Source organism: Patagioenas fasciata, chromosome Z (genome assembly GCF_037038585.1).
Source record: "Patagioenas fasciata isolate bPatFas1 chromosome Z, bPatFas1.hap1, whole genome shotgun sequence".
NCBI lineage: Eukaryota > Metazoa > Chordata > Aves > Columbiformes > Columbidae > Patagioenas > Patagioenas fasciata.
This window is the reverse complement of record NC_092560.1, coordinates 24,007,748-24,023,530: the sequence shown is the minus strand read 5'-3', so window position 1 is coordinate 24,023,530 and position 15,783 is coordinate 24,007,748. Positions and strand designations below refer to the sequence as shown.

General features: G+C 35.2%; 1 protein-coding gene across 8 annotated transcripts in view; it reads left to right on the top strand.

Annotated features, from left to right (window-relative positions):
* The window catches only part of KDM4C (lysine demethylase 4C), a 263,563-nt gene that overhangs the window by 71,688 nt on the left and 176,092 nt on the right, over positions 1 to 15,783 (top strand). The window contains exon 9 of one of the 8 annotated variants that reach the window (XM_071802540.1): positions 13,291 to 13,366. The exons of the other annotated variants lie outside the window; for them this stretch is intronic. Within the exon in view, the coding sequence (XP_071658641.1) occupies positions 13,291 to 13,359 (69 nt within the window). The 3' untranslated portion in view covers positions 13,360 to 13,366. Of the gene's footprint in view, positions 1 to 13,290; positions 13,367 to 15,783 lie in introns of those variants that run through there. 8 annotated transcript variants of the gene reach the window in all.

Sequence of the window (15,783 nt, the reverse complement as noted above, 5' to 3'; positions counted from 1 at the left end):
TGATATAATCACATCCCAAGGTGACTATAGAAGGGCAAATAAAATGTAGGTGTTACTTTCAGTACAAATGAGCTGATGTGGTTTAATGGATAAAGTGAAACAGGAGCTGAACATGGGAGGATGCCTCAGCTGTAGGTTTAGTGTCTCCACTGTGCTTGCTGTTTGAGTGAGTAGGACTTGCTTGTGTGCTACAAGCTAAAAAGGCTTAAGGTTTAAAATTCTTGAAAAGAAGCTTAAATGAACTGTATAACTTGTACTGGTTTGATTTTAGATAAAATCCACAAAAAAACATATTGCTATTCTTTACAAAAAGGAGGTGGTTGAAGTATATCTTGAAATAATTTTCTGAAATGTTCCAGATCAAAAAAAGTTGAAGTAAGACCTCAGTCGTAGTGTGGTTGTATTCAGTTTTGAAGTTTTGTCTTTCTGCCTGAAGCATTAACCACTGCTTCAAGGGAAAAATCTAGTTTAGAATATCCAACAAACATCTGAATGACAAATAAAAACTTATTTTATCTTGGTGTCATTGTGCTTGTGTCTAGATTTCCCAACCTATTCCAATTAAATTGTCAGTTACATCTTCTGACTTCCTTAATACAAAACGGTAAATGCTGTGTTTTGGTGGCCCTTTCAAACTATGTTCGGAACAATCACTGTATGTAAGAAAGACAGAGAGGTCTGAGTATCTTTATGTGTTTTTATGAATCCTGTGGGGAGAAATCTATGATGCATGTGTGAATGAAATACTCGAACTAAGCAGTTTTAAATGAGTTTTAATGCTGCAGTTAAAATTACAGTGTAATGTCCTAGGTGATCCTGTTGATATTCCGTGAGTATTATTGCACAGCTATCAGAGGGAGTAGTGGGACTTGAAGGACTCTAGACAGAAGACTTTTTGGCAAAAGTCTTCACAGATAATTCTGATTAAAAAAAAAAACAAAACAAAACAAAAAAACCCACAAACCTTAAAATTTATATATGGTCCCTAAAAGTGGAAACCTTAGAAAAGAGGAAAAGTTTTTGTAGTTACATTTATTTTTTTGTGTAGGTGAGGTATCTAATTAGATGTGACTGTGTGTTGTGTCAAAGTTTTGCTGGAGAAATTCCGTGTATTTAGAGGCTGTAGCAAGTGCTGCCCGTTTGATTAAGTGAGTCATATCTCTTTTCACTTAATGTCCTGTTCCCTCTAATGTGTGAGTATAGTTGGAAAGGGGTGATAAGAAAAGGATAAAGAAATAATGTGTTAGAGCTTGCTGGGTTTAAGAGGAGGAGTGTTTTCAGTTAGATTGCACAAAAGGATAAGCAGGGACTCTCAGGGTTACTAGATAGAGGTTTCATGCTAGGTAAAGAGACTGTTGTAGACTTCAGTGGGGCAAAATCCAATCATTAGTAGAAAAATGCTCAAGGAAGTCAGTGAAACAAATACCTGTCTGCAAGTCTGCACATCATAGAGCTACCTATCGTATCTGTGATTACAAAGCAAGTTACCTGGAGGTGATGGAATTATTTCATGAAAAAACACTGTTAAAGAAACAGTAATAGCATCATGACAGATGTCAGATTTTGGAAAAAATCTTGAGTGATTCCAAAAATAAGTGATTGGTTAGGTGTTTAGCAGTTGTGCCATCAGGATGACAGTACACCATAATGAACAGTAAAAGATGTAAGTGTTGAAATGGGACACTCTGCATGGACTATAGCTCTGAAGAGATAGTAAGAAAAAGATTAAAAACTTCATGTGCTAGAATTTGCGGGGATTAAGGGGGGGGAGCATTTTCTTTTTGCTTGATGGTTTACAGGCATTTACAGTCTGAGTTACCTTTGATGCAACAGTGGTTTAACTGAAAGCTGGCATCTTCAAGTAATTGCCTGAAAAAGGTGACACAGATTTTGTTTTTAGATTTTTATTCTAAGTCGTTTAAATTGGGGTTTTGGCTAAATTTCAGTGTGTGGTTTTTTTTTTTTTTTTTTTAAACATAGAGAAACTCCTAATAATGATAAGACAGTACTAAGCTACTTCGTATGACTAAATCTATAAAATAGTAACTGTCTTCAATGCAATTTCAGACATTCCTCTATCCAAAACAGAGGCAGAGTGTTTGTGGAAAAGATGCATGAGGACCTGTGAGATGGAGAGAGAAGAAACAGTGAAGAAATGGACATAGATAGCTGAGGCACTGAAAGTGTAGTCCTGAGAAAAGTGGGAGCTTTAAAGGACTGAGTGAGATACAAATAGAATTTCTGTGCTTGCCATTCCAGTCCTCTTTTGCCATTTGGTTACTGTTGACTATAGGGGATAAATACTTCTCATCTGCAATGAAACATCAATGAAGTATCTGCCCGCATGGTCAGTTTTGTGTCCTACAAGAAGTATTCTCAAGTGTTTGATAGCCTGAGCAAAAAGAACTAGAGTATTAGAAGTTAAACAGTTACATTTGTGCAAAATTAGAAGTATTTTGTTGGAAAGTACATGGTAAAAGAACAAGATTTTAAAGTTTTAGACTGGATGTCAGTACAGTAACCAGATATGAGGCTTGTTTTACTGTAGAAGTATGATGAGAATTTGGGGTGGTTATGCCTTTGAAATCTGCCTGTGTTGGTTTTGATCCAGAGCTGGAGAGCAAAATTCTTGAGATCTTCTCTAAAGCTGTATCAAGCACATTTAAAATCAAGTTTTCACTGAGTTTGATAAGAAAGGAAGAACTCCTGTGTTGTTAGTAAAGGTTTGTATTCCGCATAGTTAAATAAAATGTAATTGCTGATGCCTTAATAAAGCAGTAGTTGGATATAGGTCCTTGTATACTTCTGTTGCTATTCGTAACTCCTTAGTCCCTGCAGGTCTGCATTCTCTAACCGTTATTAATCTGAATGCAGCTAGCATAAATGAACAGAGTGTTTGGAGATGTAAAGTCAGGATCTGACTCTTTTGTAGCCTAGACTGAAAAGATAAATGAGTTGCGTATCTCGGGTAGGTCAGTTGTTGTGTGAACCTGGGTGATTCTGCACTTGTGCTCCCTGCTTAAGCTGAGGTTGATGCTCTACTCAGCAAATAGCTTGAAAATTTCTGACTGTTTTTTAGAAAAAAAAGTACTGCTAGCAATGTGACTTTAAAACATGTAAGGGCTCAGAGAATGCATGCAATTTATATGCATCTCTGATCAAAATAGATCAAATTATCTTTGTTTGCTAATGTTTGATTTGTTGACTTTCCACAAGTTATTTTAGGTTTAGTATACCCTTACCCTGCTTGTTTTGGTGAGAGCTGATGCAATCACACAGAAATTCTAATTGTCAAATCCAGTCCATTTAATCTTTTTTTCTTTCTAATATGTGTATGTAAGATTTTTTTGTTGTTGTTGTTGCTCTAGAGCTGTTCCCCTTTCTCCTTCACATGCTGCCTTTTCAACTTGAAAATCCAATTTCTACAGTAATCTCCAGTTGTATGAAACTGGGGGAGAGTTCTGTTACCATTACTTGTACAAAATGTTCTTGACGTTGTAGTAGTTGTTCTCTTGCTTTGGGCAAAGCAGGTAACAGTGAATTCTGGACAAGCCAGTTAGTTTTCCAGTTGAATGGTGTACAATCCTACAGAATTGATATTTGCAGCTAGGGGTTAGGGACTTAGAGCACTGAGACGCTTACAGGGCTTTTCTTCCCATAATGCAATAGCTGTTAAGTTTACTTGTCATTTACTTGAATTCTTTTTTCTTTTCAAAATCATTGGTTTATTCATAATTGTTGTCAAGCAGTTCACTATCATATCTTAAAAAAATGATATGCCATATGTTAGTGTAAAAATTTATCATGCATATGTAGGTAGAATAGTCAGTCATCAGCAGCTCCTCATATATGACTCCACTGAGTGCTGACAGTATTTTGAAAACAGGACAGTTTAATAGTTTTTGTGTTCTTGATCTCTAACATCTTGTAAAAGAAACAATTTGAGACATCTTGTAAAAGACAGTATAGAGCACTGGTGTCTTCTTAGGAAATTATTACTTTTTTTTTTTTTTTTTCACTCTTCTCACAAAGTGATCAGAAAGAGTCAGCATTAATCAGTAAACCTGAATAAAGGGGAAATGTACAATCTGTAAATTAGAGCATTTCAGTAAAGCATCTTTACTTACAGTAATTGTGATATTAGCAGGAGGACAGGTAGACATCTGCCTTTGTCATACTTCTGCCCTTTCGCTTATATACTTTGTTTTGATTCCAGCAAAAACAGGACCTGTAGGAATAAAAAGATGGAAGCTTATTAATAATATTTATCAGTTTCTGATGGCCAGATCACTTAAAGGAAGAATCTAAGAAAAGTTTTCTAACCTCTACCACTATGTAGTGTAGCTCTTTGGCCTCTGAAATCTTGCACTACACCGTGTGCTGCAGGAGGGGAAGAGATCTGCAAACTTGGAACCAGTTAGCCGTGTGGCACATACCTGTATTTTTTATTTTCAGTAAGAAACACCCTGAGGAACACATTTCAAACACTCTAATTTTTTAAAAAAATATTGGTACCTATTAGTACCTTAGGAGCCTTTCCTATTTATTATAATGGAGAGTTATAAGATGTATATTACTTTATCTTTGCTTAGCATCTTAGAATGACTTTCTGTACATTCTTTAGATTGTGTCACTCTCTTCTGAAATCTTCACTCTTCTTTCCTTATTGTAGTGTCTTCTGCCTGGAAAAGAGTGAAATCTTCTATTGTACTGTTGTGTCTGTGGCTGAAATGGTCCTGCAGTACTTCAGAAGGGCTTTCCTTTCTTCCCTTTCGTGGTGTTGACAAACTTACTTATCAGTTACTTGATCTTGTACACCTAGTCTGTCAGGCTTCTTGATGTTACAAGTGTTGTAGTTCTTGAATCTGATATTTGACAGGATTTTAGTGTTAATAATGACTATAAGTGTGTCTCCTGCATCTTTTTGTCTCTGCAATTTTTATGGGAAATGCTACATGTATTTTTGTAGGCAGATTCCCATTTTCTGTGAGACAGCTCTTCTCCTGTATACTCACCAGATACTTGTATTGCAAGAAGACAGAGGTGATAACTTGAATGGAAGTATTCAGTTGCTTTGTGTAACATGAGTTGTCATAATCAAATGGGCAGTGATCGTGTACTGCGTTTGTGCAGAATCAGCCTGGAGAATTAGGTGCATTTTTCTTCCTCTGGCTTTGTTGCTAAACTCCAACATGTGACAGAATCAGTATTTTGTTTCGTAAAAATGATGTGTCTAGCACATAATAGTTAATTTAGAATAATGTGAAATTTTATTGACTGCCGTGCTGCTTATAAAATTGTTACAAAACAGTTTAAATTGGAAAAGCTTTGACTCCAAAGTGAATAAATTTAATGTGAATGCCTTTAATTAAATTTTAGTTAATTTAAATAATGTAATTTGTATTGATTATGCTGCTGCAGTTCATTTGGATTTTTAATTAAGATTCAGTGATCTTGTTTTACCTTCCAGAGCTATTAATAAAATGACTATGAAGGAAATGCATTTTAATTAAATTAACACTTATATACATTTATTAAACCCAAATCAGGCAATATTTTTTCCTTTGTGAAGGTATGTTATACATAATAATATTTCTCACAAGGATAACAATCCGATTTAATTTGAATTTTTTTTTTTTTTTTTTTTCCCCCTGACCAAATTAATGCTCAAATAGTCCCCAAATGATATAGCTGCTTCTTTTGCCCTAACTACTTCAGAGGTTGCCAGCTCTACCTTCTGAAGCTGTTGGGATGATTACTAAAGTGCAGCATAATCCTTTTATGTCCTTCTGCATCCTGCAATTTGCTCTGTGGCTTCTCCCTATTAGCTGGTGTCTGTACAGCATTGAAACACAGTCTCAAACCGGGATGATGACCTCTTAGTAATTTTCTGGCAGGGAAGTTGCCCACTGATAGTACTGTGTATGTTGAAAACAATCCAGAAGAAAAGACTTGCAGTATTAACTGAGACCATGAATTCTGTGTTAAGGCTTATTGCCATTATTTATTTTTTTTCTTTGTCACTATTATTAGCAGTTAGAAAGGAGAGTTTAGGGCTATTTTGAGCTAAGATAGGTGATTTCCATGCATTTATGCCAGAAAGCCAGGCTGGAGTGGCAGTTGCTTGGCAAATGCCTGTTCCTTAACACGAGACTGGGAAGTGGAAGATACTGAACTTGTTGAGTTCACTGAGGTCTCAGAAAAAAATTTCTGCAAGATGGAAACCTTTCTAAGTGGTAGCCTCAAACACTGGGTTCGAACTTTGGTTAACGCTTAGTTTACCTAAATTCAGTCAGAAAGACTAAAGTATTGTTGACTCACTAAGTGAAAGTCTTGTTTTCTTCAAAGTAATTACTTCTGATACTGGTAATGTTGTGATACTATGTTAATTCTCTTGTAATGGAGCAGGAGATTAAAATGCTGAGCTAACCACACCTCATGGTTACAGCTGGAATCAAGATTATATTGGATGTTGACAAACTAGAGAAAAATCTGTAGCAGTTTGTGTCCTGAGGTGAATGTGTTTTCTGGGATCTCTCATTTCTGGTCATTGCATCTCCTCTCAGTTTGTTTGGGATTGGATGATTGATAGTTTTTATTTTTCTTCATGGTAAAATTATAGCAGCAAGCAACTCTGTAAATTGCCCCATCAGTTCTTTCTGCGATTATGACAATTCCTGCCTGAATGCATAGGTTGGAAAGATAGTTGACAGTAGAAGAATCTTCCTTTCCAAACTGTTTCTTCAGTGCCTTTTTATGTGGGCACACATCAATGTGTTTGCCTAGCCTGTGGGTCTGCTTGCATTTCAAGCTCATGTATGATTAAACGTTTTCAAATTAATTAACAGTAATGTTGCGTAAAAGCATTGTGAAGCAGCATACTTGCTTATTTACCAGGTTTATTCATCTTCTCTAAGATAATGCACAGTGGGTCTCCCTATTATTAGTGTAAACTAATAATTGTACTTATTTGTTTTCCTGGAGTGTCCTACTAACCAAAATAATACCACAACAAATGAAGTACAAAAACATGTCTTTAACGTATTATCTAGATGCACCGTAGACATTTTGCAAGTATTAAGGCTACTTTTTATTGAACAGTAATGAGCTTGGATCTTTTGGATGATTGACCTTCATGTTAAAAATACAATCGCCCTTTTTTTTTTTTTTCTCCCTTTATGTCATTTATGAATTAATTAGTCAGTTACTTAAAATAATGTTGTCTGTGCTGTCTGTGTTCAGTTTTGTCTCCAGTTGCAAATACTTGAAAATAACATGAATATATGGTAGAAAAACTGAAGGAGCAATCAGAGTATCAGATTTTACTGTTGTGGATATTATGAATATTCACAAATAAGATCCAAGAATTTTATTGATACTATTGAACTTTTGAAAGCAAGTTAGAATTGATACAGTTGTTTTCTCAAAACTAGTTGTAAATGAGAATGCTGACAATCCACCAATTAAGCTTTTTAAAAAAGCCTTTTAATTTTTGCACTGTTTTAATTTCATCTGTAAGAAGACTTGTTGACTTTTTGCATTTATACTAGGTCACAGATATCACAGTTAAATAAAGCAGGTGTGTGGAGGTCTGGCAAATGGACTGTGTTTGCTTCAGTAAATCCAAAGAGGGAAGGCTGTGAGTTAGTCAAAGGTGATTCATGTCACATTTGTTATCTTAGTCCTTTGATAACTGTAGCGATCAGAGAGATAAATGCAAATATCTTCATGTCATTTCCATCATTATTTGGCCATGTCTAAATTAATTATTAGTGATAAACCCTGTTCTGTGCAGAATCTGAAAGGCTTAGATAATAGCTTATCAGAAGAATGAATATGAAGTCAGGAGGCACACAGAAGTGTTGTTTCTTGAGGGCTTCCTGAGCGTGTAAAGCTTACAGGATTTCTTGAAATTTAAATACAGTGAAACAAGAAAAAATTGGGGTTTTAGAGCAGATTTTTTCTTTTTTTCTTTTCTTTTCTTTTTTTTTTTTTTTTCCAGTAAGACTTCCATTTGTTACAGTAGAACTGTACAGGATTTTGTTGCTGGCTTTTAGAAACTACTGGTATGTTATGGTTTACTATAGGCAAAAACTGAATATAGGTTGTTTGCTGGACATGCATGTATCATTTATAATTACAACACTTATGAATAAAAATTGTTTTAATGGTATTCTTGCATTTACTCTTAGAAGGAATACACCTTCACAAAGTGCACTTTTATGGATAGTTTAGCAGTTCCAGAATTTCCTGGACCAAGAAGCCACTTAGACTTTTCAGAATTTCTGGGGGACCCCATGTGGTTTGGTGAATACCAGAGGGTGTTTCAGGAATGTCAGTCATATGACGATGAAGCAGCTCCAGTTTATTGCAACTGTGTTGTGCCTATTGAGGTATGTGGATCGGCTGTTGAGTGGTTCCTCTGCCTCCGAAGAACTGTTACTTTAAGTAGTAGACCTCTTATTTAAAATGATGTTTGCCTTTCAGTATAAACTATTTTGTTTTTTTAAAGTAATGATCACTTAGGGGTCACTCATACAATAAAGGCATATAGTCTAACAGGTACTTTTAGCAATACTTGGCATCCTGGTTGCATTTGTGGTCATGGTTACTCTGTCACCACTGTCACTCTTATAAATGGCTTACTTTCATTTAGACTGATTTTGGGGGATAACTTTGTCATGCTCCGAACTGTTGTTCCATGGTTTTTGGTGAAAAAATATTTTTCATTTTGTTGTTTTCTCTTCAATATTCCTATTTAACAAACTGTTTTATGTTATATGTGTCCTTTACTGTAATTGTGAGATTGACTTTCAGTGTTGTTTAATCATTGGAATAACTACTCAGTAGCACTACTTCATTGCAATGATGTGCACACAACTTCTTAATGAATGACAATACTGAAGAGCAATCAGAGACTCTCTATTAGGCAAATTTGAAACATAATCTGCATTGTTTTTTTCACTTTTGAAAATACATTTTAGTCTTCTGTGTAGATGAGCATTTGTAGACCTCCTGTCTTCCATCCTTGAGCTCTTAAGCTTTTGTTCGCAGTTTATTCATTCAGCCTCTTCAAATATTTTTCTGACAGGCTTAGATTTTCAGCACTATGAATGGGTCTAGATACCAGAAAAGATTCATGATTTCTTGGCCGTTTTAATTCTTACTTCGTTTATAGGAAATCAAGTACAGAAAAATTATAGTTCCAGGTACATGAAATGCCTAGTTAAAATTTCATAATATCCTGTATTTCATTAAGGTTACCATCCAAAAAAGCAATTTTCAGAGTGAGTAGTTTGCAATAATTAAGACAAGTGAGATGGCAGTTCTAATAAGCCATGGGTGAGATTAGCACAACCTGGCCAACAGCCCTAATGCAAGTTCAAAGATAGGAGAAGCTCAGTGACCAATTACTTTATTTGATTTTAGAGGATTATTTGATTATCATGCCATTTTGGGGCTTGTTCTATTTTTTCTTATAAGGGCTTTAAAATAAAGGTTATTTCCATTACTGTTTCCTTTGCACACCACCTTTGGGCTAGGACTTCTTCTGTAATTATGTCAGTTCTCTGACTGTGATTCAATTTAAGCGAATAACCTGTATTTTTAAGACTCTGTTTCTAAAACCACCATGGTAGTCTTTCTCTTCAGTTGTTTTCTTTTCCAAGCCCATCCTGACGTTTTAGGTCCTTAAACTGTGTACTTCTGACTCAGAATTTTAGACCTGCTTTTCATGACATCCATAAAGGCTCACATTATTTACAGCAGTCACTTCAGAATGACTAAAATCCACCTTTATAAACATTAATTTTTCTTCCTGGGGGCAATTGTTTTGTTGTTATAGGAATATCTCAAAACGTCCTGAAGTCGTGTCTAAGGATGTACCTAGACTGGGATTTATTTGTGATTGATGAAACTATTTTTGCTTTGGAAACTAAAAAATGCAATATAATTCTAGCAAATCTTGTCAGTTCCTTGGATTTAGGCAATATGAATTTATGTAGTGCTACTTTAGTGCAGCTTGACATGTTTTACATGTGACCGCCCATGGAAGATTCAGAATGCTACTTACAGGAACATCGATTTGGTGGCGCTTGAAGATGCATATGATGAAGAAGATGGAGAACTTCCATCTTCTAGGAAGTTCCATCTTCACATCCTTTCCAAATCCTGAAACCCTTCACAAAAGCGGATGGCAGCCCCTCTGTTTTCAGATGGTCACTAGCAGGTTCTATATGATAAGAAGTTTTTTTCTGGTGAAATATGTGAATCTGCAGTCTTTTCACTTGGACCTCAATCTTGCTAGGTATGTTTGGAATATTCTTAGTACACCTGTCTGGATGATGATAGTACCTATGTTGGAAGCCCTAGTTTGGCTTGGATGTTGAGCTATTTACCTTTCCCAAAACAGAAACGTGAGGTATTGCATAAGCAGTAAAACTACAGGCAACCTGAAAATCCTTTGGAAAAGTACAGATATCTGGGGGCTTAAAGCATCTGTCTGAAGACTTGTACATTTGAATTCTTGGGATAAGGTGAATTTTTTTTTTTTTTCACAGAGACTTACAAGAAGATAAGCACTTTTATGTGTCTGAGTTGATTTTTGTCTTGTAAGTGTAGTTGAGTGTCAACACTGTTGAACAGTGAATGTCTCAGAGTATGGGTGAGCTGGAGATTGCTGCTGTACATATGTATCAGAATAGCTGCTTATTGCTCTGATAACTAAGTGCTTTGTGCTTGTTCTAATAATCAGGATGCACAACAGAAAATACTTTATTTTTATTTTCCAGAAGCATATCAGAAATCCATTGAGACATGTCCTGAAAAATTTAGAATCTAAACAATGAGTTTGGGAGGTAAATGGAGATTACACAAAGAGGTGGGCAAGGCGGACTGTAGGTTATTGAAAATAATTATGCCATTATTCTGGTGAAGCAAATATGACTCTTGCTGGTTCTAAAAATAGTTTGTTGTGTTATCCATAGTGGACAAGGTTCTCAGTGGATGTGAAAGGAAACTAGGTTGGATTTATAATATATCAATTATAATAAATCATACATATTGTAGAAACTGAAATCATACCCTGAAAAGACTAAGATGCGCTGTGAACCTTCAGCTGTGAAGTTCAGGATCTTAATACGCTTTTATTCATATTTGGAATGTGTTGAGAAACCTCTTTTTAAAACACTGTGATATGGTGTCCTAATCCACAATGTTTTAGTACAACAGGAAAGTTATTCACATTAACCAGTGTTTGGAATTTGGGATGCTTGTAGGTAGGAAATAAGCACTGGAATGAGAGAAATGTGGACTGTCTTTCCCATGAATGGTTGAACTAGATGATCTATTCAAGTCCCTTCCAACCCATGTGATCCTATTCTAAGTGCGAGTAAGAAAGTGTCTGGAAAAAGTCCTGATTTTAGGACAAAACTTGAAATTATTGTAGCTCAGGAGAGATGTTAAGGTGGTCTGGTGTTTGTTTGTTTGTTTTGAAAAACTAAACAGTGGTCAGAAGTATAGAAATAAAATAAAAAGAAAGTCTTCCACTTTGTGTGGCAATACCTTTCTTCTTTTTTACTAATTGCAGATTTACTCCTGTTCTTACAGCTTTTATATATCTCACTTTTGACAGCTGAATATTTTTGTTTAATCGCATCACCAATATATGTTAAATAGCTATCTGCTACTTTTAAAAGTCTAAGAAATACTATTATTTTCTCATGATTCCTATTCTTTGTTACTTTACAAATAGTTCTCCTTGTCACCTTGTGGTATGTATGAGTATTGTAAAGAAAATATATGTTGTTATGTTAAGAAACTGTATACCGTCCGTTTGTGGGCAAGATGAAAATGACAGAAAATCACAAGTTAAAGAGTGTTCTCTTTTCTGTCATCTTAAACTTGTTGAGTTTTAGTGAAAATGGCTTTTAAAATAGAAAGAATAAAAACCCCTGGATATTAAGATGAGCACAACTCCCTTTTATTTAGAATACATCACAGGTACTGTTTCCTTTTATTTGCCTGTTTTATCTCAGGCCTGGACTCTTTTATGGTTTAGAAAAAAAAACACAAAAAGGCATTATGAAAGCATCCTCTTGAAAAAAATGCAAGATCATTATTATTGTGCAGGGAAAACATACTTCCCTGTTTCCAAGGGGATATTATTTTGTGTGTGTTACTAATTATATTTTAAGAAGAGTGTAAGGATATCAGAGGCCTGTATAGATTAGAGCTTAAGTATGTGCTATGAGGTGAAATGACATAGCATGATTTAATTAACACATCATTAAACTGCAGTTAAGGTAACACATTTGTGCAGGACTAAGAAATTAGAGGCTGGAAAATAATTTAGGCTATCATTTTATCTACTTGGGCCTTTCAAAGTATGTTCAACTGTATCTGTACTGCTGCTGTTTATTTGAACCAGTGTATTGAAGATTTTAGTCTAGACAAGGGCAAAGCGAAAATGAGCAACACCTTTTCTAAACTGTTCCAATTCAAGTTACTGAATTAGTTGACTCTCGCGGTTCTCTCTGGCTCCAAGCAGGTGTTGATAACACATTAGCATTACCAGCAGTAAGCTGTAGGGTTTGGAAAATAAATTAAAAGGCAGCAAGAATTTCTTCTAATTAATGACTAAAATATTTATAAATGTAAAGCCAATGTTTAACCAAGATCAGATCTGGAGGCTGTGTATGTTTGATTTGTAATATAAGTATATTTTCATCATCAAACAGCCTGTATACACAAGATATAAGTTTCTTTCCTAACCTCTCCTATATAATTTCTTTTAAAAATCGCCTTTGAACATCAGTGTGAAGTAGACTGTTTTGCTTATTGCTAAATAAGTTGTCATTTCATATTCATTTCAAAGAAGAAAATGGTGTCAATAATATGCAGCTTGATTGGAGAAATATTTTCATATGATAAGTAATTTAAAGTTGGATCATGCAGGCAAATTTATCTTAGAGTAAAATTAAATTAGCAGAGTTTATTTTCCAACTCTTGGAGAAGAAAAAAAAATAAAATTGCATGTTTGTTCTTCAGATCTTTTTTATATTGCTCTTTTTGGTGATAATTCTTTGAAAAACAGAAATGACATTTGGGGTCTGTTGGATTTGTATCATGGCAAACCAAATATCTGAATTTCTGTAGCATATGTTATTCAAAGTGTTTACTGGAACATGAGCTCTGGTTTTATGTCCAATTTTAGCTGTTCATCAGCAGAGGGCAATGTAACTTCATACATTTTTGTGAAAGGATTTAATTTGTTTATCCTTTTATTTCTAGTTTCAACTAAAAGAACACCTACTTGTAAATACTGAGAAAATATATGAACTCATGATGAAAAACCAATGAGCTGTGGTATTAGTATTCCTTACGCACTTTCTAAAGGCTGTATAAACTTTCTAGTACTTGGACCCTATGGGAGTTGTTCTCAAAGTTCATAAACAGACAGGTAATGTCCAGACTTTATGGAGATGGCAAAGCATAATATTACTTCTTTTTACTGGATTAGCTGATGCAGCCTTTCAGTGTGTGTGTGTGTGTGTGGTCGTTGTTGCCTTTTTTTTTTTTTGTCCCTTGTTGACAGAATCGTGCAAAGGTTGGGAGGTTTTCTGTAATTTCTTATATGTGTATATGTGTGTATTACCTTACATCCCATGTGTTGTAAGTTTAGTGTAGTGAGAAGCTGTGCTGTGATATTAAGAGAAAGTAGATTCAGGTCTCAATTAGAAGTAACTTATTCTGTATTTTGTTACAAGAAGAGGATTGTTCTTTTATGGATGGGGCCCTTACAGTCCTTACGAGGCGTGTGTGTGCCATAACCTTTTAGTGTACATCATATTAATACTAATCTGTTACGATAATTCTTTGATTTTTTTTTTTTTAATGTTGCTGTTTAAATTTTCATTTAGTTATTTCAGAACATATCAGGAATCCTAAAATGGATATTCATGTGTGGCATTTTTTTTTAATATGCTTTCCTATTTCTGATGCTCTTGAGGCATATTCAGAAGGACTTCAGACATATGGTTTCTTGTTTTTCATCTCCTCCTTTGGGCATCACACATTCAAAGAGTCTGTTTTACTGTCAGAGCATAAATACAATTCCCGCTAACAGCCTGGGACAGGCAGCATTTACCAGTGTTAAAACATGAGACTAGGATTAAAAGATTTTGAGTTCCAGCTCTGTGCTTAGCGTGCTGAATGACCTTAGGCAGTTGCATCCATCTCTTTACTTTTGTTTCAAATGGATTGGATAATGCTGGTCTTCCTCTATTAGTCAAAATTGTTTTGAAGATTAATTTACCACTGTTTAAGCTGCAATATTTAATATGAAAATAACAATAGAACTCCTTTAAATACTACATGCAGATAAGAATGGCAGAACAGATAATGAAGCGTGTGTGTATCTGATATAAAGTAGCTTTTGCTTTTAAATTTTTGCCAAAGTATTTGTGGTCGTGTATTGTGTTCTAATTCCAGATCTGCACTTAATTATAGGATTTCATTAAATAATTCAGTCATTCCTGCTATCACTCTGTTGCAAAATTGGAAAAATTTCAAATCTGGTTCAGCAGGTATTGAATCTTAGGCTGAGAAACACAAATGCAAGTAATAATTGCTATGGCTTTGTCCTGATTTTGGCTGGGATAGAGTTAATTTTCTTCCTAGTAGCTCGTATAGTGCTGTGTTGTGGATTTCATATAAGAAAAATGTTGATAGCACACTGATGTTTTTAGTTGTTGCTAAGCAGTCAAGGACTTTCCAGCTTCTCATATTGGCCTGTCAGCAAGAAGGTGGGGAGTGCACAAAAGGTTGGGAGAAGACAGAGCTGGGACAGCTGACCCCAGCTGACCAAAGGGATATTTGATGCCATATAATGTCATGCTCAGCATATAAAGCTGGGGGAAGAATAAGGAAGGGTGGGATGTTTGGGATGATGGTGTTTGTCTTCTCAAGTCATCGTTACCCGTGCTGGAGCACTGCTGTCCTGGGGATGGGTGATCACCTGCCTGCCCATGGGAAGCTGTGAATAAATTCGTTGTTTTGCTTTGCTTGTGTGTGCAGCTTTTGCTTTCCCTATTAAACTGTCTGTATCTCAACCCAGGAGTTTTGTCATTCTTACGTTTCTCATTCTCTCTCCTGTGCCATGGGGGGAGTGAGCGGCTGTGTGGTGCTTAGTTGGTGACTGGGGTTAAAGCATGAATTTTCATGTAAAAATATAGTGCTGTTTATATGGTTATATCTCACAATGTACAGAAATGGTTGATTAAATATAGCATTGTTAGATGGTTAAAATGAACATAGTATGACTGTGCAAATGTAACTAGCATTGTGTATGTTAGGTATATAATTTTAAAATCACCTAAGTTTCTTAGACTTTTCATTTATACTAAAAAGGTTGTTTCTTTTATTAAACCTTTAACTGGAGTAAATACAAAGACAGGTTTACAGAAATCTCACTCCAGTTGGTGATTTTATTATCTATTATAACAGGGTTAAATTGGAAAAATTTAGCATGAAGAAACTGAATGACTTGCAGAGCTAAACCATTCTCATTCTCATTGCTATATCCAGGCACATGCATGTGAACTTTTACTGTGTTTTGGTAGAGAGATAATAGCTTCTCCAAATGTACTAACTGGATAATTTTTCATCACCCTAGCATATCCCAAGATACTTGGCATTATGCCGTGTGGTAAGACAAGTAGGAATGTGGTTTTTTCCAATACTTTTTGTTTAAAATATCCTTGTTATTAAAATGCTCTTAATAAC